The 22844-nt window shown below is 43.3% G+C and overlaps 1 protein-coding gene across 6 annotated transcripts in view; it reads right to left on the bottom strand.

The window, feature by feature from the left end:
• Positions 1-5085: 5085 nt before the first annotated feature.
• The window catches only part of FGFRL1 (fibroblast growth factor receptor like 1), a 185775-nt gene continuing 168016 nt past the window's right edge, over positions 5086-22844 (bottom strand). For all 6 annotated transcript variants that reach the window (XM_065060291.1, XM_065060290.1, XM_005509945.4 and 3 more), the window contains 3 exons: positions 21466-21750; positions 17257-17610; positions 5086-13940 (listed from right to left, as the gene is read on the bottom strand). In XM_065060291.1, the coding sequence (XP_064916363.1) occupies positions 13531-13940; positions 17257-17610; positions 21466-21750 (1049 nt within the window). In that variant the 3' untranslated portion in view covers positions 5086-13530. The remainder of the gene's footprint in view (positions 13941-17256; positions 17611-21465; positions 21751-22844) is intronic.

Here is a 22844-nt window from a genome sequence, read left to right as displayed (position 1 = left end):
CTTGGCTTGAGATGATGGCAGATGATGGCCATGAAAGACTTCCAAATATGGGTCTTGGCAACTGGCTCTCTCCCTAACTTGCCTGCCTTAGATGTGTTAGATGAAGCCATTTTCAGCCCATGTCTTCCAGCCTTTCAGCACAGCCGGCATTCCTGCTCCAGTACGGATGACTGAGAGATGTGATAGCCTGCCCCAGGGTGATGGTTCTGCTCTCATCTCCAAAGCCAACCTGCAAATATCTGCTGAGAGTCCAGGGTGAATCAAGGCATCTGCAAGGAGCTGGGAGGGCTGGGGTTTAATCTGAGCAGCTCTCATGCAGCTTCACCCCAGACTTTGAAATAAAGTTGCTTCCTTCCTTTCCCTGCCTGGTCTACAACTCTTGTTTTCATCCCCACTCAAGAGCAAGCATCAGGGTGTCTAGTTGAGGGTGCTCAGTAAGTCAAGATTTGGGGCAATTTCCAGGTTTTTGGCTGGAAAATTTGCAGGGACTGGAGTTTACAGAGCCCTTCTCACTCACCTTGAGTGAGAGTTACAATGAGGTCATCCCATTAAAGGGTGGCAAATCCTCTGGGAGTGTTTTAAAAGAAATCATGCTTTGGATTTTGGGAGAAGGGTTGTAGAGAAGAGCACTCCAGGCTGTGGGTCCCATGCAGCCTGATGGGCATTTGGTACTTCCAGTGTCTAATATTTCCCCTTGGAAAAATGCGAATTATTGACTAATGCCCTTTACATACTGCACAGGCGTCGCCAGAGGTGAAGACCAAAACACGTCTCCACTGTTCAACATTTAATACACTACAATTAAAAAAAAATAAATCTAGCTTCTGAGTTCCAAATAGAGTGGAATAACCTAGAGATATCAAAGTACAGTATTACAAATACAGTCATGGGGCAGCTCAAACATCTGACAGTCTTGGAAACAATAAAATAGGTTTCCCTGTTTCCCAATACTGGTGACACATATGTTAAAGCAACCATCATAAAATGATTACTGTAACTTCATGATTGAAAACAGCAAGAACACGTTTTGTCTCTGTAAACATCCTTCATTGGTTTCTGGAAGATTAAAAAGCATCAAGAATATATCTTTATAATATTAAAAAAAAAAAAATAGTAAGAACACCAAAGATTTTGGAAATTCAGCTTTTTTGTGTGACTTTTAAAAAAGTTTTGAATAACTGGACATCCAAAATTTGACACCACATGGTTACAAAAATTCGACATCTGATATAGCTTTCCCTGTACTAGTGCCTCCAGCTAAAATCTGAACAATGAGAAACTATCAAGATTAAAAATCTGAACATGTTTCCTAGACAGTCTGGTCATCCATAATTGTTGGAAGCAGCCACTTCTCTTCACTGCCAAAATATTGTCTATCATTTGTTGCCTGATACTCCTAGAGGGACCTATCAGTGTTTATTTAATAATTTGAATCTGGTTTGCAAAGCTTCCATTTAACGCTAGTTGAAATATGAATTATTTATGATGCCTTTTTTTCCCCCCAGCTTACTTAAGGACAACGTATGTTTTTTGATAAAAGTTTTTGAAGGAACGTGCATGAGGTGGAATGACACACAAGTAACTTTCTGTAGTAGCTGTAGCACAAAGCTTTGATGCTGATACATCTTGCACAGCTCCTCCAGGATGGTGAGAATTTTCCCCTCATATTTCTGTTGCACATGCTTCCCTGGGAAAAACTAGAAAAAAAGAAAAAAAAAAAAAGAAAAAAGAAAGAAAAAATAAAACAAGAAAAAAAGAAAAAAAAGAAAAAACGGAAAAAAGAAGAAAAAAAGACAAAAAAAAGACACTTCTCAGTGCCAATGACAGCAGTTGTCAGAAAGCTGCTACCTTATTAAGGAAAATGAGCTATTCTCCCATGAAGACCAGTACAGGGAAAGGAAAGTGTAGAGTCTTGCATCTGGGTAGGAACAACCCCAGGTTCCAGTATAAGTTGGGGAATGACCTATTAGAGAGCAGCGTAGGGGAAAGGGACCTGGGGGTCCTGATGGACAGCAGGATGACCATGAGCCAGCACTGGGCCCTTGTGGCCAGGAAGGCCAATGGCATTCTGGGGTGTATTAGAAGGGGGGTGGTTGGTAGGTTGAGAGAGGTCCTCCTTCCCTCTACTCTGCCCTGGTGAGACCACACCTGGAATATTGTGTCCAGTTCTGGTCCCCTCAGTTCTAGAAGGACAGGGAAGAGAGTCCAGCGCAGGGCAATGAAAATGCTGAAGGGAGTGGAGCATCTTTTGTGTGAGAAAAGGCTGAGGGAGCTGGGGCTCTGGAGCTTGGAGAAGAGGAGACTGAGGGGTGACGTCGTTAGTGTTTACAGATATATAAAGGGTGAGTGTCAGGAGGATGGAGCCAGGGTCTTCTTGGTGACAACCAGTGATAGGACAAGGGGTACTGGGTTCAAACTGGAACACAAGAGGTTCCACTTAAATTTGAGAAGAAACTTCTTCTCAGTGAGGGTGACAGAACACTGGAACAGGCTGCCCAGGGAGGTTGTGGAGTCTCCTACTCTGGAGACTTTCAAAACCCACCTGGACACCTTCCTGTGTAACCTCATCTGGGTGTTCCTGCTCCGGCGCGGGGACTGTACTGGAGAAGCTTATCAGGTCCCTTCCAATCCCTAACATTCTGTGATTCTGTGAGTATAAGACTCCCAGTAACTTTCAAGAGGCCAAGAATAACCCAAATCACTCTGACAGCCTCAACCAGTGGCTGGGGAAAGAGAGCTTCACCTTTTTTTTAGACCATGATTTGGAAGAAACACAACTCTGAAAGGAATAACAACCCAGCTATGCCTTCCACTGCCTGAGAAACTGAGCTCAGCACTGGGACACGACCACTACAGTGTGGCCTCCAGTATCTTCACTCTGTCAGCAGCTCAGGTTTGGGAAATAATTGATCTTGGTTTTGATTTGCTACCCCTGATGCTCTCAAAGACAGTAGATGTCCTGTGATTTCCCTGTGCCAAACAAGCACTAGTGATGCAATGAGAAAGGTGATGGCTTTGGACAGACATTCATTTGATGTGTGGATCCAAGTTCAAAAGCTTTTCATTTCTCTGTATTTCAATGACTCTTCTATACAGTGAGAGTAATTATTGCTACAATCCTCAGGGATGTAGTAAGAATATGTGGGCAAAGGTGTCCAGAGCACAGACACTATGGAAATGGAGAGAGTTGCTCAGTCATTTACCTACAGAGTGTATATAATATTATCTCCTAAAATTATAAAATGTAACAAGTAGGGGTTTTTAAAGTGCCATTTTTACCTTGTTCTGCCCATGTGATTTTCTGCCTTTTGATTTGTAGGTGACAATTCCAGCAAAGATGGCAAATCATATTAAGTGCCCTGGGGACTGGCAGTTTAAATGCTGACTGCAGAGCCGCGTTTGCACAGAGGCCCCCGCAGCACTGTCAAGGAACTGAAAAACAAGCGCAAACAGAGTTGCGCTGAGTTTATCGCCCCTTAAAAGTCTTTTTTAGCATATGGAAATATTAGGCCTTGAGACACCAAAATGAGAAAAAAAAGTGTTTTATCACTTCTGTGTGGTATCAGGTTGAACCTGTCCTTACACGCAGGCTCTATTGTGCATGCATATTTGGAAGAAGGTTTCAGATAAATATCAAAATGTGCCTCTTCTGATGTCAAGCAGGGCAGCTCTTTGCTCTCATTCAACCATGATGGAGGGCAGCTTGTGTTCCCCAAGCAGCAGCAAAATGTGGCTGGAGCCATGTGATAAAAGCTGGGGCTTGTACCAGCAGTCAATCCCACCCCATCCACCTCTCCCCTCTGATTCCCTTGTTTTGTTTCCTATTCCTATGGGAAGGGAGAGTTCAGAACATCAGCCTCCCAGGCTCAGAGGGATGCTGCAGGGATACAGCAGTATAAGGAAAGTCCCAATTATTTGCTGAGTCCAATATAGATATGACACACTGAATGTAGATGGACACTTCACTGGTTTCCTGCTTATTTTTGTAATTTTCCAATATCTCAGTGCCAAAGCCAGATTTATATTTTTGTTTTATAGTACCTGGATGACAAATTAAACTTATCTCCTTGACTTCAGTGGAACAGTAAACACCATTGAGGGTCTTTCTCTCCACCAAGAAAACAAACCACCTTCAGGAAGTGACAGTTTCTCTTCCCCATTTAAGGATGCTCATGATGACTCTGTCCCTAACTTTGCCACCTCATTTAAGAAGTATGAATCCAGGCCTTAAAACACATTTCTCTTAGAAATCCAGGCAAGACAAGAATGTGTTAAATTAAAAATGCTCTGCAGTGGTGTCCTCAAGAGAAATTGGCTGTTATTTTGAGCATTGAGTGCTCTGGTTTGTCTTGGGTCTGGGGGGAGCACTCCACAGCAGCCCCTGGCTGCCTCCTGGGCTCCAACCCATGTGGACCAGCCAAAGCAATGACTTGACTAAACCCTGGAAACCTCCTGCAACATAACACCTCTCCCCCTCTTTTTTTAATTGCTCCCACTTGCCATTCACATCTCCCCTTTTCACATTCGCCTCCTGTCTTAGGCAGCATTAGTGAAAATATTAATATTTTCCATTTTCAATATTAATAACATTAATATTGAAGTAACTCAGTAAAATTTGCCATAACCCCTTAGCTAAGTCCTCAGCAACAGAGTCACAGAATCATAGAATGGTTTGGGTTGGAAAGGACCTTAGAGAACTTCTAGTCCACCCCCCTGCCGTGAGCAGGGACAGCTTCTACCAGACCAGGTTGCTCAAAGTCCCATCCAGCCTGACCTTGAACACTTCCAGGGATGGGGCATCCACAGCATCTCTGGGCAGCCTGTCCCAGTGTCTCACCACCCTCATGGTGAAGAGTTTCTTCCTTATACTTAATCTAAACCTACACTCAGTTTAAAGCCAATACCCCTTGCCCTATCACTACACACCCTTATATAAAGTTCTTCTCCAGCTTTCTTGTATTTGAGATCCCAGCTCCCGCTGGTTTCAGGATCTGGGCCTCCATCCTTATCTATCTGATTAAATAATTAGCTTTAAAATCCTTCACCATTTTCAACCCTGTAATAAAACACAGGAAAACGTGGCTGTAAGCTTCATGAATATTTATTTTTTCAACAGTGAAGGAGCAAGTTTACCTAACAGCTTTGCTAACTTATTGTTTGCAGAACAGGGAAGTTATGGCCATGTTAAAGCAAGCAGTAGTAGTTTATTGTTTTAGTAGACACTTCTTTTTCCTTCCTTTTGAATAAACACACCGTGGGGTCTGGGAAGACGTGTGCCAAGAGCATTACTGAGCACAGCAACAGCCGAACAAAGTGCGGCAAAAGCACAATCCTAATCATAACAGAGCAAGCAAGTATTGTTACAAATGTTCGCTTTAGCATGGAAATGAGCCAGGGGTAATAAAACCACCATAAAAATGTCAAAATGACCGATGGCCGTGAAGCACTGGCCTTTTTATAACCAAAACTTGCAATGAACTTAAGAAAATTCCTGTGTTTAGAGAAATGCCATTTTTACTTAACTTTATTGTTCGACTTATCCTCACTTCATTGCACAGTTAAATGATTGCAGGAAAACAACAGGAGAAGGGCATCAGTAGAGATCTGATTGATAGTGAATGGTATTCGAGCACGACAGTGGAGTCCGTACGGAAACAAACTGCTAACTAGGGCATTAACATTAACACTGCTACTGCCTCTTTATGAGAATATGGGGCATATTTAGGTACTAATTGTTTCAACAGCAGCAATAAAACATAATGCTTAATAACATACAAATGAAGAGCTGTGTAACTCGTGTAATTCCATCAGAAAACGCTCAGGAACAGCAGCTTGACTTTAATTACTTGGATCAAAAGAAAAAAAGGCATTTTGAAGTCTGGTCTAAAGTGTTATTTATTACTCCTCTCACTAAAGCATAGATCAGCTCAGACAGAAATAGCGCTTTGGATTGGATTTGGTTAGCGAAAATGAGAAAAAATAGAATATTCAATGCTTTGCTGATGTCCACGTATATTGGGGGATATTTTAAATCCTAATTATAATAGACTGGCAGAAAGGAAAAGGCAAAAGAAAGAAAAAGTGTAAAATCTAAAATAAGGACAAATAAAGGTTATAGCTCCACATATTGCTCTCAGAGACCTGAAGGTGGTAAACACACACAAATGTGCCTGGGCTAAACACAAAATGTAAAATGGGCATCCTCTTTCCTCCAGACTCTATGCACAGACAAGATTTATGTGCCACTTAACAGTCAGTGTAACACAAATATTTTAAATATGGCTTTATCAGCCATTATTTCCTGTTTTCAACTACTATAATTGACTTGTTTGTTTGTTTGTTTTGGGAGTGGTTTTTTGTTTGCTTTTGTTTTTTGCATTTGTAGAAAACTTCCAAAAGCTGAGAATCTTTGCCCAAGAGGTGCTTTGCTGGTAAGTTATGGTCAAGAGAAAGTCTGGAATGCCTATAATTCCTAATTATTAGCATTTTCTGGCAGGTCCAGAATACAGAACTGACCTGTCAGGTGTCCTGGGTCTATCCCAGCATGTTTGAATGACAGACACTAACCCTGGCTGCTACCTTCATGCCTCGCTTTTTCCTCTGTGAGATTCTTGCTGAGATCTATAGGTGAAATCCACTCGGTAGAGCTACGCGCTTTTGTCACTATACCCCTCACACCCTCCCTACATCCATCCGTTCACAGAAAAATGTACGTGAGTGTCCCCTCCGTGGGTCTAACACTCACTGGGATCCCACGCATGTAGGAGACCTGCACGGTTACTTTGGCCAAACTGTACAACCCAGCATACAACATCTCACATCCAAATGAGTGTGCTGGGGGGGAGCTGTGTCCAGCCCATGGCGAGGGCAGGGCAGGATCCCAGCTGGCTCTCATCCGTGATAAAAGGGAATGGAAGATGCTTACACCAGGAATAAGTTTATAGAATCATGGAATCATTTTGGTTGGAAAAGACCATCAAGATCATTGAGACCAACAATTAACCTAACACTGGCACTCAACCATGTGTCTAAGAACCTCATATATGCATCTTTTAGACACCTCTGGGGATGGTGACTCCACCACTGCCCTGGGCAGCTGTACCAATGCCTGACAACACTTTCTGGGAATAAATGTTTCCCAATATCCAAGCTAAACCTCCCCTGTAGCAACTCGAGGCCATTTCTTCTTGTCCTATGGTTTGTTACCTGTGAGAAGAGACCAACACACTCCATGCTACAACCTCCTTTCAGGCAGCTGTAGACAGTGATAAGGTCTCCCCTCAGCCTCCTTTTCTCCAGGCTGAACAGCCCCAGTTCCCTCAACTGCTCCTCGTCATCCTTGTGCTCCAGATCCCTCACCATCTTCGTTGCCCTTCTCTGAACTCGCTCCAGCAATTGAGCAGACTGTTAACCACATGTGTTTACATTCAAATTCCCACGTAAATTCTTCATGACACTAACTGCAGTGGATCCAGTATGATTTTCTAAAACGCTGACAGCACAGAGGAGTGGTGTGTGCACACACCGGGCTACGCTGCTGTTTACACCAGGGGCTTCTTGCAGACACAGTAAATGTCAATGCACAGCTCCAGTCTATATAAATAACACCATTACTGTAGTAATAAGCTGGAAAGTGCTGAGATCACATATTTACAGTCTGGATGCAAGTGGAGCTGGGTGTGCAGCCTGAGCAGGGCTATCCTGTGCCAAATGTTGCCGTAAGGCCTATGGTGCATGTGTGCTGGGTGCAGGGGACCTGCGCTTGTGCCTCCTCTTTTCTGCAGATGGACTAAACTTCTTTAGGGCCAGAAGGGACCACTAGATGACCCCATCTGGACTAGATGTATCCTTTCAACCCAATAACATTCCCAAAATCTTGCATCCAGATGAAACACCCTCTCCACAAATCACCCAGCCTTGTTTTGAAGATTGTGAGAGATGCAGTGTCTACCCTTCCTTTGTTAACTCCTTCCAAAATATGTGCATTTCCCATTTAAATGTGTCTGGCTTCCTACTCTTGCCGTTAAGTCCTGTCACATCTTTCTCTGCCAATGGGCCAGCCAAAAAAGATATGTAAAAACCTTGCAATGACTCCATTGATTTCCCAATGGACATTGCAGGGATTTTTTTCCCACTGGCATCTGCAAGAGCTGGAATGGGTGCTGTATGTGGAATAAAAATTGACCGTGGGACATTTGGAGTCCTGGGCACACTCAACTTACCCCATGTAGACGGAAGTGATGACCAGATAACAAAACCATGATAAATTCCCCATTAACCTTTGACCACCTCACAGTTTTTGCTCACTGCTACATCTCCCCTGGGGCTTTCTTCCAATATTTCAAACCTCTGAAGAGTTTTGGAGAGCCACAGAAATTAAGCTGACAGAGAAATATTTCCTCTTTCCCACCCCAAGTCTGCAATTTCTGCATGGGGCTGTTTGGGTCAAAGGTTTAGGTCATGTCAAGATGAAGTTTGGGTGACAGCCAGCTTTTCTTAACTTAAAATTGTCACAGCTTGTATATCTGCTGGCTCTGGAGTGAGTAGTGAGACACATTTGCCTCAATGGGGTGGAGGTGCTGGGCTTGACCCTGAAATCTCTGCTCCACTCCACGCACTGAACTTTGGCCATCAGCCTGAGGGACCCCAACATTTCATCTTGTTAGTGGCATTTTGGGTCCTGGTGCAACTATGGCATTTGGCTCTAGAGGTAGAGAGAGGAAAAACAGTTTATTTTTGCTAAAAAATAGAAACCTTTTCCAAATTTTATAAAAACCAATACCTCTTTTGGATTCACAGCACCTGCACAAAATATTAGACCGAGTTGTGGTGCAAAGGTAATTCTGCAATATTTTCTGCTTGTCTTGCCAGCACATATCCCTGATGTGTGCAAACACACCTACATTCACAACCTCTCACACACGCATAGACATTTTTCCCTTCAAAACATGGTAAGTTTACAGAACTCTATAGTCTATTAACACATTTCCAGGCTTTTATTCCTTTCTTCTGTAACTTTTATTACACAGTCACAGACATACACACACTCTGTCATGCTGTCTCATTTTGATGTGTTCAGTTACCATATTTGCTATTGACTGAAGATCACATGGCACTTTTTATTTTAAATGTCTGATGAATGGGGTTTTTTTTTTAGTTTGAAAGGGACTGACCATACAAAGATTGTCCATACAAAGTTTAAAAATGCCACACACAAACTGGCATGTAAGGCCATGTTTGATCTGTAATGCAAATAAATTAAACAAAGATGGTGAGTTTTAAGCCTAAGAATCCTTTGATCTTTGAAGTCACATGGCTTTAAAAGTACAACTGTCTTCTGTATCACAGCCTGGCATATATATCTATATGCCTATATGTACACGTATACTTATACATTACATAAAAACTTCTGTGTTCAAAATAGAGTAGTTAATTGCAAGACTACGGTTTTCTTCTTTAAATATCCTCTATTCATGAGTGAAGATCAGTCCAAATCTTGTCCCACTGATGAAAAACAAATTCAAACACAAGCAGGACCTGGCTGAATTTATTTAGAGTAAGGAAGACTTTGCAGTACATGCAAGGCACAATCAAGCCTCAAAAATAAATGGCATGAAGTAGGGCACTTACAGATTCCCTCTGGAGGCAAAATAACTCCTCAGAAATGCAAAACCCACCCAGTCACAGCAAGCCAGCAACAAGGCCCAGACAATATATAGAGCCCTTCTTAAATAGAGCACATGATGGTATTTTCCTAGGGGGAAATTTCACAACTATTTAGGTGCCCAACCAGAGATGCTTAAGAGGGAGCTGATACCCAAGGCAGCATGAAAACCCCAAGCTTTCTGCAGATCAAGACCTTTATAGCATCTCACATGATGCATCCAAAACCAGAGCTGCCTTCTCAGCACCGTGGCTGAGAGCTGCAGCTGCGCTTGGCCACTGCACCATCCATGCTGGGTGGTTTGTTGTGGTGTTCCCCTTTGGCAATCCCTCTATCAGCATCACTAGAGATTTGTGTCTAAAGGTAGGAGCTATAAACAGCAGGAAGAAGTCACTCCTTATGTGTTTCTGGCAATACATAAAGTGTTTTACTGTGTGATACAACACCAGAGCTGGATCACAAAGGGTAAAAGGCACCGGTGGAGAGCATTACGCTCAGCGTGGAAGATTGTGCTGGATGGGCAATGCAGAATTGCTTCTTTTAACCCACTAACCCCCACTCTGAGGGTGAGCAATACAGCTACAATTTTTGAAAGTGCTACAGGACATAGTGTTTGCTTAGAGCTCAACCACACAAAACCAGTGTTCACCCCCACATTTGATGCTGGAATCAGTTCCGCCACACAGTATGTGTTAGAAGTGTCATCTCGCTGCAGCCTGGCACAGAGAACAGAGAAGGGCCAGAGGGCTACATGTACATCCCACCCTCTGCCATGTCCCCAACGCTGCTCACACCTGCAGTAGCTCAGTACATACTATTGAGCAGTAAGTTGGCTTGAGATATGAGATGTAGCCCTTAGTATATCTCATGGAAGAATCCACTTATTGCCTTTATCAGATGAAGGTGATGCATTTAGTGTATAAAGGCTTTTTAGTGTGTTTTATTTGGTTTGTTTTCCTTTTTTTTTTTTTTTTTTTTTTTTAATATTAATTGAAATCACTCAATAAACTACAGCCATTAAGAACTCCTGCCTAAATCATACCTTATATCCAAACAGAGACCACAGTGCTCATAATGATGTCTCCCTGAAGCTGAGAGGATGCAGGCAAAGATACCCATGATCTGAATTTAGCTATTTTGGACTTCATAAATTTGTGTTAACAGAATGTAACTGAACCCTCCTGATGATGTTATTATTCATACAGGAAGATCATCGTGAGGGATGGTCTTTCTGTAGAGGTTATAACGTGGAGTTCCTGCTACAGCTTGTAGGAAAGCATCAGAATGTGCTATGCAGTGCTGTATTGCAACAGCACATGTTGGCAAACTCCAGGTGAGTAGGAAGGTGTCCCTCTTCCACTTTCTCCCCCTCCTCCTCCCCTGCACCAGTACTATTGCTAATGGCTGGGTTCTGCCAGCACTGGCACAGGGGGCAGGGATGGAGCCACCAATCCAGATGGCTGAGGCAAAAAAAAAGGGACTTTTAGTAGCAGCATGAATTGGTGAAAGAGATCAGGAGCTCACGTGCTTTGCTGAATCGCAGCTCCATCTCAGAGCACCACGGCTGAGCAAACAGGGAACTGTTTGGTTTGCTGGTGACTCAAAGAAGTCAACAGAAAAATCACTGCAGGTCAACCCAGAGCAAATACCTTCAGAAAAGTCCAGGGAAAAGCAAAGCCTAAAGCATTGTTTTGTTTCAGGTTGAATGAAGTGTTTCACTTTGAAACGGAGCAGCTGGTTTGCTGAAGATCTCTCTTGCACAGCAGGCTTGAGAAGAAAGCAATTTCAAACTTAAAAATTGGCATGTTTCAAATTATCAGGGCTTTTTTTCTTTTCTTTTTTTCCCCAGCAAACTTTAAGAGAAACTGCACTGAACAGCAAACAGTTGCAGCATTGCTGAACCTGCCTTTCTGAAGAAAACATTGGTTGCTAAAGGGCTGGATGCCTCTCCTTGGCATCTCCCCCTTCGTGCTCTCCTTCTGCACCCAACTCAACCACCACGGGCTCCTTCAGCAGTTGCATTTACAAACACAAGTGTTTCACCTACATTAATCCTTTCCAAGCACCCTGAGGCTGAAGTTCATTTTACAGGCTTGCAAATTATTATATTTTGATTTACAAAATTTTCTTTTAAAAAGAAAACACGCTGCAGGTTTGTGCTTCAAAAACAAATGCATAGTGAAACAGATTTCCCTCTAAACGGAGAACTTTGCTATTGAAGATGACAAGGGATCCATGAGAAGTGATCTGGCCACTGCAGGCCCTCACAGCCAGAATATGAACAGTGGAAAAGATCAGCTTCTGACGGAAAGAATGGCACCAGAGGTACCTGCGATGTTAGGAGGTTACGCGTGGCTAGTGTAAAAAGGCATAGAAATAGATGACCTCCAGGTTAGAAGTACAGTTGGTCACGTGCTACATTGAGAATATTCTGAGCATGGCATCTATAGAACCTGAAAAAAAAAAAAATTCTTTATTTTCTTTGATCAAAAATATGTATAGAAATGCCTGTTTCAAGGAAAATATCATACATTTTTTTTCTTGTTTAACAAAATAAATTAAATATACACGACTTCTGTTTAAACTCTATATAGAATTACAAAGGTTTTATATTTGCAATTGGATTCATTTCCAGTCCATATAGGTATTTAATATGGTCCTTATTTATTTTCTCTTCTTTCTGTTTTTACTATTGTTTGAAGTGCAATGAAGTTGAATCATTTCCGAAAAGTTATCTGAGAGGTGGGGACAACCACACACAACCTAGTTGAATATTCTTCAAACACATTTTTTCCTACAGAATTATTATTTCATTCTGCTTTTTTCTCACTCTTTTTTTCTAATATTTTCATGTATGTCGCATTGATGTAGAAAATCCAGTAGCTTGTCACTGTGAGCCATCAGAGAAGGACAGCATGTTCTACCTTCTTCACCATCAGCAGTTCAATTATTATTATTATTATTAATTATTATTATTTCTTAAATATAAATATAAAGGTGTTCTGTACAATGTTCCTCTTTCCTTCTTTCCATTTTCCTGGTAGTGGTACTGAGTCCCAGGACCAGGGGAGTGAAGCACGTGTTGTTTGATCTGCAGAACACTCCGTGGGAAACACGATGCCTTCAACTGGCAGAAATTGAACCAACCAGCTTGGTTATTATTTCAGATCAAATGACTGTGATTGAGAAGCATTTGGCATTTCATATTGTGAACAGGAATTAGCTTTTCCAGACCCTCTTGTGTTGTTTTTTTTCACCAGGTGAACTGGTTATTCAATTGGCATTAAACCTCAGGTACTTTGCCGCTCAAGTCACATGGAGCAGGATGGGTCTGGGGGCTTCCCACTGAAACGAGTGATGTGCAGCAGGTGCAGGAACAGCTGTGCCCATCCAGAAAAACACCACAGTTGCCTCTTGCTCTTCTCACTCCTTTTAGCAACACAAGCAAGGAGGTGATGGTTCACGTCCCTGTGTCCTGTCTCACTTGTCCCCACCTTGATTAAAAAATCCAGGAAGCCTCTGCTGTTGGAGATGGCTGCTTCTCTACTGAGATTTGGAGTTCCTTCATTATTCCTCAGCTACATCCTGATTGCAATAATTAAAAAAAAAAAAAATCTCTTTTCTCTCTTTGTCTATTATATATACATTTATATAGATAGATATAGATATATACACATATATATACACACATACACACACGCATATACAATTATATATATATGTATATATATATATTTAAAATTATATATATAATCTTTTCTGTCTGCTTTGCCTATTGCTGGCAGTGTGAGCTGACTTGGAGCAGTCTCTTCTGAGGTACCACGAGGAAAAGCCCAAACGAGCTACTACTGAACACGGCCGCCCTCTTAGCACTGGTACTGGATGTGCTGGTGCTGGTGGACTTTGCCTTCCACGTGTGAGTGGGTGTGGGTGTGGATGTCCGTGTAAATCTTTGGGTACATTTTGGATGCCATGGCCGGGGCGAGTGCAGGCCCTTGGGACAATAAATGCTGCTGCTGGGCAACATATTCCTCATAGTTTATGGAGGAGATGCAGTCTTTGTCGGGGACCTGGGAGACGCAGATCCTGTCCCGGGGCTGCGGCCGGTGCACGGGGGCAGCAGCTGGAGGGGAGCAGGGTTTCTTCTTGGTCTGGCAAAGCCACAGAAGGATCGTCCCAAAGATGAAGACAGCTCCGGCCGGGATGCCAATGATGACAGGCCAGGGCAGGCTGCTGGCCGAGGAAGGGGGCACAGGTGCGCTCGGGGGCTTGGGATCTGGACACGACAGCAGTAGAGAGACAAAAAGAGTTAATTAAATGCAGGCAAAATGGATTCAAACCAGATGTCACACCCGGGCTGGCTTTTGTACAGGCTGTCTGGCAACCATGCCAGACCAAGTAACAAGGGAGAAATCAAGCCAGCATATGATGTTTGGTAACTGCTTCACTTTTCAGTGCTCCTGGAAGAACAAGCAACTCATTTTCTCTGGTTTAGGGGTCAGAAGGGGAGTCTTTGGGGGATTTTTTAAACTTTCCTATCCAAGTTTTAATGGATGCACTAGAGACAGCCTGAGTGAGTTTCCTAACACTCTCACTCTGCGATGGAGTGGATGTTGCTGCCCAAATTGGAGGAGACAACACGGGACGTGTCAGCAATACCTCCAAGTCAGCAGCCCAGGAGGAACAATAGGGTTGTGTAGAGCCATGGCACGTTGCCCGCTTGCATAGCTGTGTCTGCACGGGCTTTACACACTCTTTAGTGTCCCTGTCTACAGATACTGGAGCTACTCAGCAAAGCTCCACCATGGCAGGCAGCATGAAGATGGTGTTTCGGAGTGCTGTCTTGAGGTTCTTGTGGGGCTGAGCAGAAGGCTGAAGGATGGGAAAAACATAGGTGAGCTGGTGTACCCTCCTTGGTGCCCAAGTCATGGAGACATTAAAGTTCACATGGCATTAAAGTGTGTGTCCAGCTCCCCATGTCAAACGGGATCTAACTCCACCAGTCTCTTTGGAGCTGCAGTTGGCTTTCCAAGGTAGGCAAATTCAGCTACTGGAGGAGATAAGATGCTTCAGACAGCATCTTTTGTACCTAACTCCCCCTTCCCCTCTCTGCTATTGGCAGACTATACATCATGTGTAGCTACTCCAGTTTCTTAGCCTGTTCTCTTGATTTATAGATCCAAAAGGAGTTCTGGGGTAGGATCCTAACTACCAAAATCCCCATCTAGATAGCTACCATCTGGGATTTGCAAAGCCCTGAAAAACACACAGGCACAGAGTTCAGCTTGCAGGGAGACACTCAAGAAACTTTTTGGTTTATCCAAATTGCCTAATATGTTATATTCAAACATACATCACTTAACTTTCCAAGCCAAACTTCTTTAAGACACTAATGTCTTTTTCCCTCCCTGACAAATAATCCTATGGCTAGCTTGAAATATTAAATATCTACCATGTGGTCTCTTTGAAGTCAGAAGGACCTATATGATTGACCTCAACAGACAAAACTTCGATTCACCAGCACTGGAAATTACAGAGTAATTTAGGTTTGAAGTAGAGTCTGGAGGTCATCTGGTCCAGTGCCCTGCTCAAAGCAAGACAGGATCAGAGAAGTGACCCATCAGCTGACCACGAAAACAACAGTCTTCATGTCAGTTGGCAGAAATCCTCCACTGGGCTGAAACGAAAGTGTTTGATATTCCTCCATGCTGTTCTTTGGAGCTGTCTATGTCAAATCTGGTAGATTTACAAGCAAAATTGTGTTTTTCTAACTCATGGCCTTGCAACCACATCTTTGCCTTTGAGGGCAAGCTAGGTTCTCTTTCTTTGTCATTGCCAATAACAACAGGCCTGCAGGCTCTAGTTCTGGTATGAGGCCTCATTATAGTGCCACTTAAATCAATGGAAAGTCTCCCACTGATTTCAGTGGGAACTGGATCAGGCTTTCATTGTTCAGGAACTCCCAGAGGCTTTAAGTTATACTGCACCCATGCAGCCTTTTCCTTGGATTGATGGGCTTACTAGGTGGGGTTTAGTCCAAAATGTAAGTGATGCTGAATAAGACACCAAGAGCATTCTCTTACTTGGCAACTTGCTGTCAGTATTTGAATTTAAGCTAGTGACTCTCAATGGCTGCTGAGATGCAGAACTTCGTCAATCAGTGAGCAGAAGAAGCCATGCTGCCTTAATTACAGGACTCATGAGAATTTTCCCCACTACCTACACAGAAAACCAGTCCTAATAGCCTGGAAGAGTTGATGATCTCTGTCTCTCACTGGTGTCTTGGCTGGAGACACCCAATTAGACCCAACAGCTAAAATGTTCTCATAGTGGCTCCAGCTCTTGCAGTCTTTTAGCTGTGTTGGTCTTGTGGTGGTAAAGGGAAGAAAAAGCAGTAAGATTGATTTTTGTCATAAAACTGGTGGATCTGAAGCTAGGTTCACACAGTAAGAGGAGGCAGAAAGAAATGCCCTTTTCAATTAAAAATATTCTTCAGGGCAGAACTTCACAGTCAAGAGGCAAAAGAGTAAATTGCAGAGTGTGTGCCTCAAACACTCTTGGTACACCCTCAGTTGGACATGGCCACCAGTGCTGAGGCCTGGGGAGAGAAGGAAGCAGCTGTGTGTTTAGTACAAGGGTCCCCAGGGGATCACTGGATAAGAATTTAACTGTTCAATCATCCTCTCCTTCACCTCATTCTTTTCCTTTCCTTGTGACCAGGACAGTTTTTATTCTTCTCTCATTTTATGGGCCTGTATCATTGTTTCCTTTTACCAGTAAAAGCAATATAAATAAGAACAAGAGAAAGGAGGAATGTAGGGGAACGGGGTTGCAAACTGTGCTGCTATTCAGTTCCCCTCTCATGTCCTGCACCCTATTGATGAAGTGATGTAGTGCCTGCAACTGCAGTATCCTCTCCCAGCTCCTCTTCCATACAGGATCAGATCACTCATTTTATTTCACCTTGCTCGAATCATTATTTCCCATGAAGGGAGAAAAGGAAACATCATAAAGAGGATTTCAGCAGGGGCTGATTTAAATCAGGCCTGATTTAGTCTCTCATTCATTCTTGTCAGAACCAGGCTAGCCTAAATCAGCACAGCATCACAGAGGGCCATAGACCCCACTCAGTACCAGCAGTTCCATTAATCATAGAATCATAGAATCATTTCAGTTGGAAGAGACCCTTGAGATCATAGAGTCCAACCATAACCTAAACTAGCTCTAGCACTAAACCATGTCCCTAAGAACCTTGTCTAAACGCCTTTTAAACCCCTCCAGTGATGGTGACTCCACCACTTCCCTGGGCAGCCTGTTCCAATGCCTGACAACCCTTTCTGTGGAGAATTTTTTCCTAATATCCAATTTAAACCTCTGCTGGTGCAACTTGAGGTCATTTTCTCTTGTCCTATCACTTGCTACTTGGGTGAAGAGACCAACACCCTCCATGCTACAACCTCCTTCCAGGTAGTTGTAGGTAGCAACAAGGTCTCCCCTCACTCTCCTTTTCTCAAGGCTAAACAGCCCCAGCTTCCATAAATTCCATGATGCAGACTACTGTTTCAGATTGGGAAAAAAAAGGCATAACTCACCTGGCAGGACTGTTAGAAAAGCGCTGCGAAAGCTGTAGCCCATGGTGTTTGCCCCCAGGCAAATGTACATCCCCGCGTCCTCTTCCTTGGCTCGAGTAATCATCAGTTTGTTCAGGTAGGAACCATCGGGACGGGACCAGACTTCCCCCGTAGGCAGCACAACAAACTTCTGTCCCCCAACATCAATGGTTGAGTTGTACTTGCTCTCTGTGCCATACTCCACCCTTTTCAGCCACTGGATGACGGGTTTGACATCACTGCGGACTTTGCACTGGAAGGATGTGGTCCCACCATAGTCTACTGTTGTGTTGACAGGGTGCGTCCCTGTCAGGATGGGTTTGGATCTCGTCCTCTCTGCACAAAAACACAGGGAACTCCATGGAAAAAGGTGTTTGCCAATCTCATTAACTTGTGATTGCAGAAACGTTGGAAAAAGACACAGGACAATTCCTGCAAACCTCTCCTGATATAAATTTGCTCAGCGTCTGCCAAAGCCGCTAATGGCAGATGCTCCCCAGCCTCTCCAGACAACTCCTCCATTGTCTGAGGCTTAGAAAGTCTTTTCTCAAGCTCAACCCGAACCTTCCTGTTTCTAACAAGGAAGTTAGCTATGTGCATCAGACCTGCAGAAAAGCTTGTTCTCCCTCTTAGCCTTTATATTTTGGAAGATTTTCTTCAGGTCTCTCTTTGGTACACTGAATAACTCTCCTGACTGCTAAGCAAACAAGGTCTTGAGAACCTTCTACAGAAGGTTTTTCTGTCTTGGCTGCGTTTCTGCTCTCTCAGGTCAGTCATGAAGTATTTATATATGAGTACTCAGTTTGCAGTTGTTTTACTCAGCACCACACAAGTCAGACCTGACCTTTCTTCTTCTTGGCAAGTAGTGTAAGTCCAGCCCAGCCTGCTGAATTTTCCCATTCCCTTGCTGTATGAGATGACAAAAGGGGCCATCCTGCCTTGTACTCCCACTTATCCCCATGCCTCAGGGACCATATCCCAGAATAATGGGCTCTTAATGATACACCTTTAACTACAGGGTCAGGGGCTGCAGTGATCTTTCTTGAGTCTTGACCAGAGCAAGTTATACGGCCTGGTACTAGCCAAAAAGGCCAAAACCTATTTCAGGATTAAATTGCGCCAATAGTGCAGGTTTGAACACAAACCAAGTGGATTATTTTACTGTAAATGTTCACTTCATATTGACCCTGATGATGTCCTGTCAATGTATATAACATCAGAAAACACTTTTTTACTGTAAGGATGACTGAGCACTGGCACAGGATGCCCAGAGAGACTGTGGGATCTCCATCCTTGATGATATTCAAAAGACATCTGGACATAGTCCTGGGCAACCGGATCCAGGTGTCAGTGCCTGAGCAGGGGTTTGGACCAGATGCCCTCCAGAGATCCCTTCCAACCTCTACCATTCTGTGATTTTGTGATGCTGTGTCTCTTACCACCATGTCTGGTAGGGTGCAATTTACAGGTGAATATGACAGAACCTTCTGTATTTTCAGTTTTTTGCTAGATTATTTACAAGTATATATCTGTTGAGAGTCCGCACCAGAACCACTGTGGCTACCCCCAGTTTGGGGACAGTGAGGGGTAGGGCAGGATATGTTCCATGTCTTTTTGGTCTTCCCAAATACTCCTTAAAGACAGACAAAATTGGATGGGAAAGGGCCTCTTCTTTCATGGACTAATGGCCTTCAGGAGATATCTGTCACCTCTGTCGCTGGGCCTGGTAGCTACCTATGGGGACCAAACTCTACTGGAAGCCACATCATGCCATATCATCCACTGCTGGGGAAACTGAGACCACAGACACTGCTAGTGAGGAAGATCTTCATCCTCACCTCCCTGATTCTATTATTTTCCTTCAGTCTAATCATTCCCACACTCACTATGGAGCAAATTTTTGTGGAGGAAGAGCTCAGATGGCTTTTGCTTTTCTAGCCAATAAAAAATATTTTATTTCTCACTATTATTTTGCCTCCTATCTCAGACGATGAGGGAAACAAGATGGTAGGAAAGGAAATCAAACATAAGTGGCTCACAAGCTCATCTCTTCAAGCTTTAGGTTGTGTCAACATCACATAAGGTCAAAGGAAAAAATTTATCCTTCATTCTGAGGAATGCTTGGATTTTTTTCTGACATCAGAGAAATCAGCCACAGTTTCCAGACAAGGAGGTACTGCAAACCTCTATCCTAGTAGGCACAGAGAGAAATTATGGTATCACTGTGGGTGGTAACTGCTGGCAATCATCAACTGCTTTTGACGGCAAACACTGTTGGATTGAACATGTAACAAAACAGCTCCCACAAGCACCAGCTTTGGGATGAGAGGAAGAAACAATGGAGCCTCTTTCAAAAACTCAGGATACTTTCAATAATGACGGCTCCAAAGATGTGCTTGGGAAACAAAAGTACCACAGTGGTCTCTATAGGCTTTGACTTGGGACTATGAGCAGGAATCACAGCTGGGGAGACTGAGACTCAGATAAGCAGGACTTAGGAGTGGAGGCTCAGGGGGGAAAAAGAAGGAGGAAATTGAATAAAACCTGTAATGCTCCACAGAATGATGTTAAAAATAGAAAGACGTCTGAAAACTGCTTAATGCCCTTATCTCCTTGACTCTGGTTCCAGCTTTGGTTACTGTTTTCACTCCTAGCCAGCAAAAGCTAATGAAAACAAAGGTTACATACATCTTTAAGTTGATAAAAACCAAGATAAACAGGGACACAGAAAGGGGTTTGTTCCTGGTGCTGTCTGGTTTTGATGAAGTGAAAATGCCACAGCTGCCATTAGGATGGGGCTTGATTCATTTCCCTGTCTCTGCTCCTGGTTTTAGTGTAAACACATGTTTTTACTGTCTCCACACAGCTGCCTCTTTATCAATCCCAGATGTCCAGCAGGTTTTTGCGTTTGGAGCCCAACAGAGCTCCCCACATGTGCTTTTAATTCCTGTGATTCTAGAGAAAGGACTTATCAGAGAACAGATCTTTACCTTTAAGAACAATCTTTCACACTGGGATAAACTTTCTCATGCTAAAATATATGCACAGACAGACAAATAACATGCTTTCCATGTGGCTGGAAATAGCCCTCCATGCCCCTGCTCCTCATTAATGAAGGCTATTCAATCTTCCCTCCACTCAGCTCATCTTCTCCACTTTCTTGAGTTGACAGCTCTGTAATCATTTCCATGACAACTCCTGATGATGTAATGGACAAAGCAAAATGATTTAAGAATAAGAGCTCTTCTCTGGTAGATTTATGTGGGATTTGAGTATAATTTTCTTCAGTAATCATAGGGGAAACAGGAGATTAGAGAACAGGAATCAGAATAGCTAGATAGTAAGAAGAGCAATTTACCCCACCACAATGCAGGGTAATCCCCCACAGATCATCTTCTAAGGTTGAATCTTTGAAGCTATGTCAGCAGCTAAAGATACAGACCAGACCCTAGTGGGATTTTCTTTGTTTTCTTAGTATCTCATTTGTGCCCAATTGAACCTTCAGATGGACAAATGTTTGGTTTTTTTATTTATTTTTTGTTTGGTTTGGTTTGGTTTGGTTTGGTTTTTGTGTGTGTGTGTGTGTGTTGTTTTTGTTGTTGTTGTTTTGGTTTTGTTTGTTTGTTTGTTAATCTGGCCATAAAGCCTTCTCTGGCTAATCACTCTCATCACAAAATTTCTACTAATTCCCTTGGGATATTTCTCTAATGAAGTAGGTCTCCTATTACAGCTATCTAGACTAAATTTTCAATTGATTGCTTTCACTTTATTACCACTTTAACAATGTAATCTTGGCCATCCTAAATATTTCCATCCCTCTTTTAAGGTACATGAAAGGGCTTCCTCAGCTACTTCTCAGTCTGTCCTTGAATGGACTCTGTTGATGGTGTAAGATTGGACTGGGCAATGATGAACTTTTACCATGCAGGTGCCCTTAGAGATGACTTTTTCCCAAGCACCTCTCCTCATTTCAGCTACTGAATCATATTGCTGCTACTCCGTCTTGTTCAAGTGTTATGTTTATTCTGGAGTTTCAGTAATGTTTTCTCTGTCTCTGCTGATGTTTTTAACACTTGCCCATTTCTGTGTCTGGCTACTGGCATAGAGCACTTGCCATCACGCTCTCTTTACTCAGCCAGCCCCCTTCTCAAAGCTCCCCTCCTGCCTGCCCCCCACAGAGGCTGCACTTACGGATTACTTCAACTTTGTACGTTGCATTGATTTCTCCAACTTTGTTAAACACTCGGCAGGTGTATTTCCCACTATCCTCTGGCTTCAGGTTCTTCAGGTTCAGCGTCCACTTCTTCTTCTTGTTCTCCCCAATCTCTTGGGGTGTCAGGGGTTTGTTGTCCTTCAGCCACATGATGTCAGGCCGTGGGTTCCCACTGGCCACGCACTTCAGGCGGATGGAGCTGCCGACAGGACGGGCGATCACCCTCCGTCTCATCTTGGCAGGCTGTGTGAACCTGGGCCGGGCTGAAAAAGGCATGAAAAATTGACTGTGGTGAGCAAAGGGCGTGCAAAGAATGATGCTGCTGTCGAGTGTTATGGCCAAATTTGCTTGAGAGGCACCTGGCAGCCCTAAACATACCAGCGTATCACCCTCACATCAGCTCAAATTGATTTCATTAGAAAGGAGACACCATCCAGCCTGATGCTTTTAAACGTCTACTGGACTGCTGCAGCCACCGCATTACCCATCTCCGTCGTACAACCCTGTAATTTCTCGGTGTCTGTAAGCGAGCTGCATCAGACCATCTCACAAAATAATACCAAAGTCATGCTGCTGTAGCTGAAAGCAAAATGTGGCCCCACAATCACATTATAATTGTTACCATATTCCATGCCACAAATGCAAGCCCTTAGCCAAGACCAAAGGAAAAACCTCAGATTCCTGTCACGCTGACACTGGTGGTCACTTGAAGCTTCATTTTCTGAAGAAGTTTTGCCCCTTAGTTCTTACTGACTTTAATGGGACTTAGGAAGAGACAACTTCTTTTCGATATGTAGGGAAGTCTCAGAAGTATGCCAGACATTTGTACATTGATCTGAACTTACATGTACACAATTCCTTCACCATTAATTTATGAAGCATTCATGTTGAAAGGCCCAAAGAAGCAAACAAACAAAAGGAAAGATCCAATAAAAACGCCTTGAGTTTGCTACTAGAGGATATATCATACCAGTCCATCCCAAAAACGGAGAAGCTGAAGCAATAGCTGCTGGTGGACAGAATCATGGGTTGATATGGGTCTAACCTGAATCTCCCCTCTTCTGGTTTAAAACCATTACCCCTTGTCCTGTCATTGCACGCCCTTCTAAAAAGTTTGTCTCCATCCTTCTTATAGACTCCTTTTAAGTACGGAAAAGCCGCAATAAGGTCTCCCCAGAGCCTTCTCTTCTCCAGACTGAACACCCCAACTCTCTCAGCCTGATCTGCAGCTTCCTCTCTCCAAGCACATGTGAATTGCAGCCATTGGCCTTTGAGGTCTGTGAACATATCCCTTAGTCCTCACCCCTGCAGCCTTGCCCAACATCCCTCCCTCTTGGAAGAGAACACCCCTTGGCAT

Source organism: Columba livia, chromosome 4, assembly GCF_036013475.1.
Source record: "Columba livia isolate bColLiv1 breed racing homer chromosome 4, bColLiv1.pat.W.v2, whole genome shotgun sequence".
Lineage (NCBI taxonomy): Eukaryota > Metazoa > Chordata > Aves > Columbiformes > Columbidae > Columba > Columba livia.
Note: the sequence above shows the minus strand (reverse complement) of the source record. Positions and strands in the feature narration are given on the sequence as shown.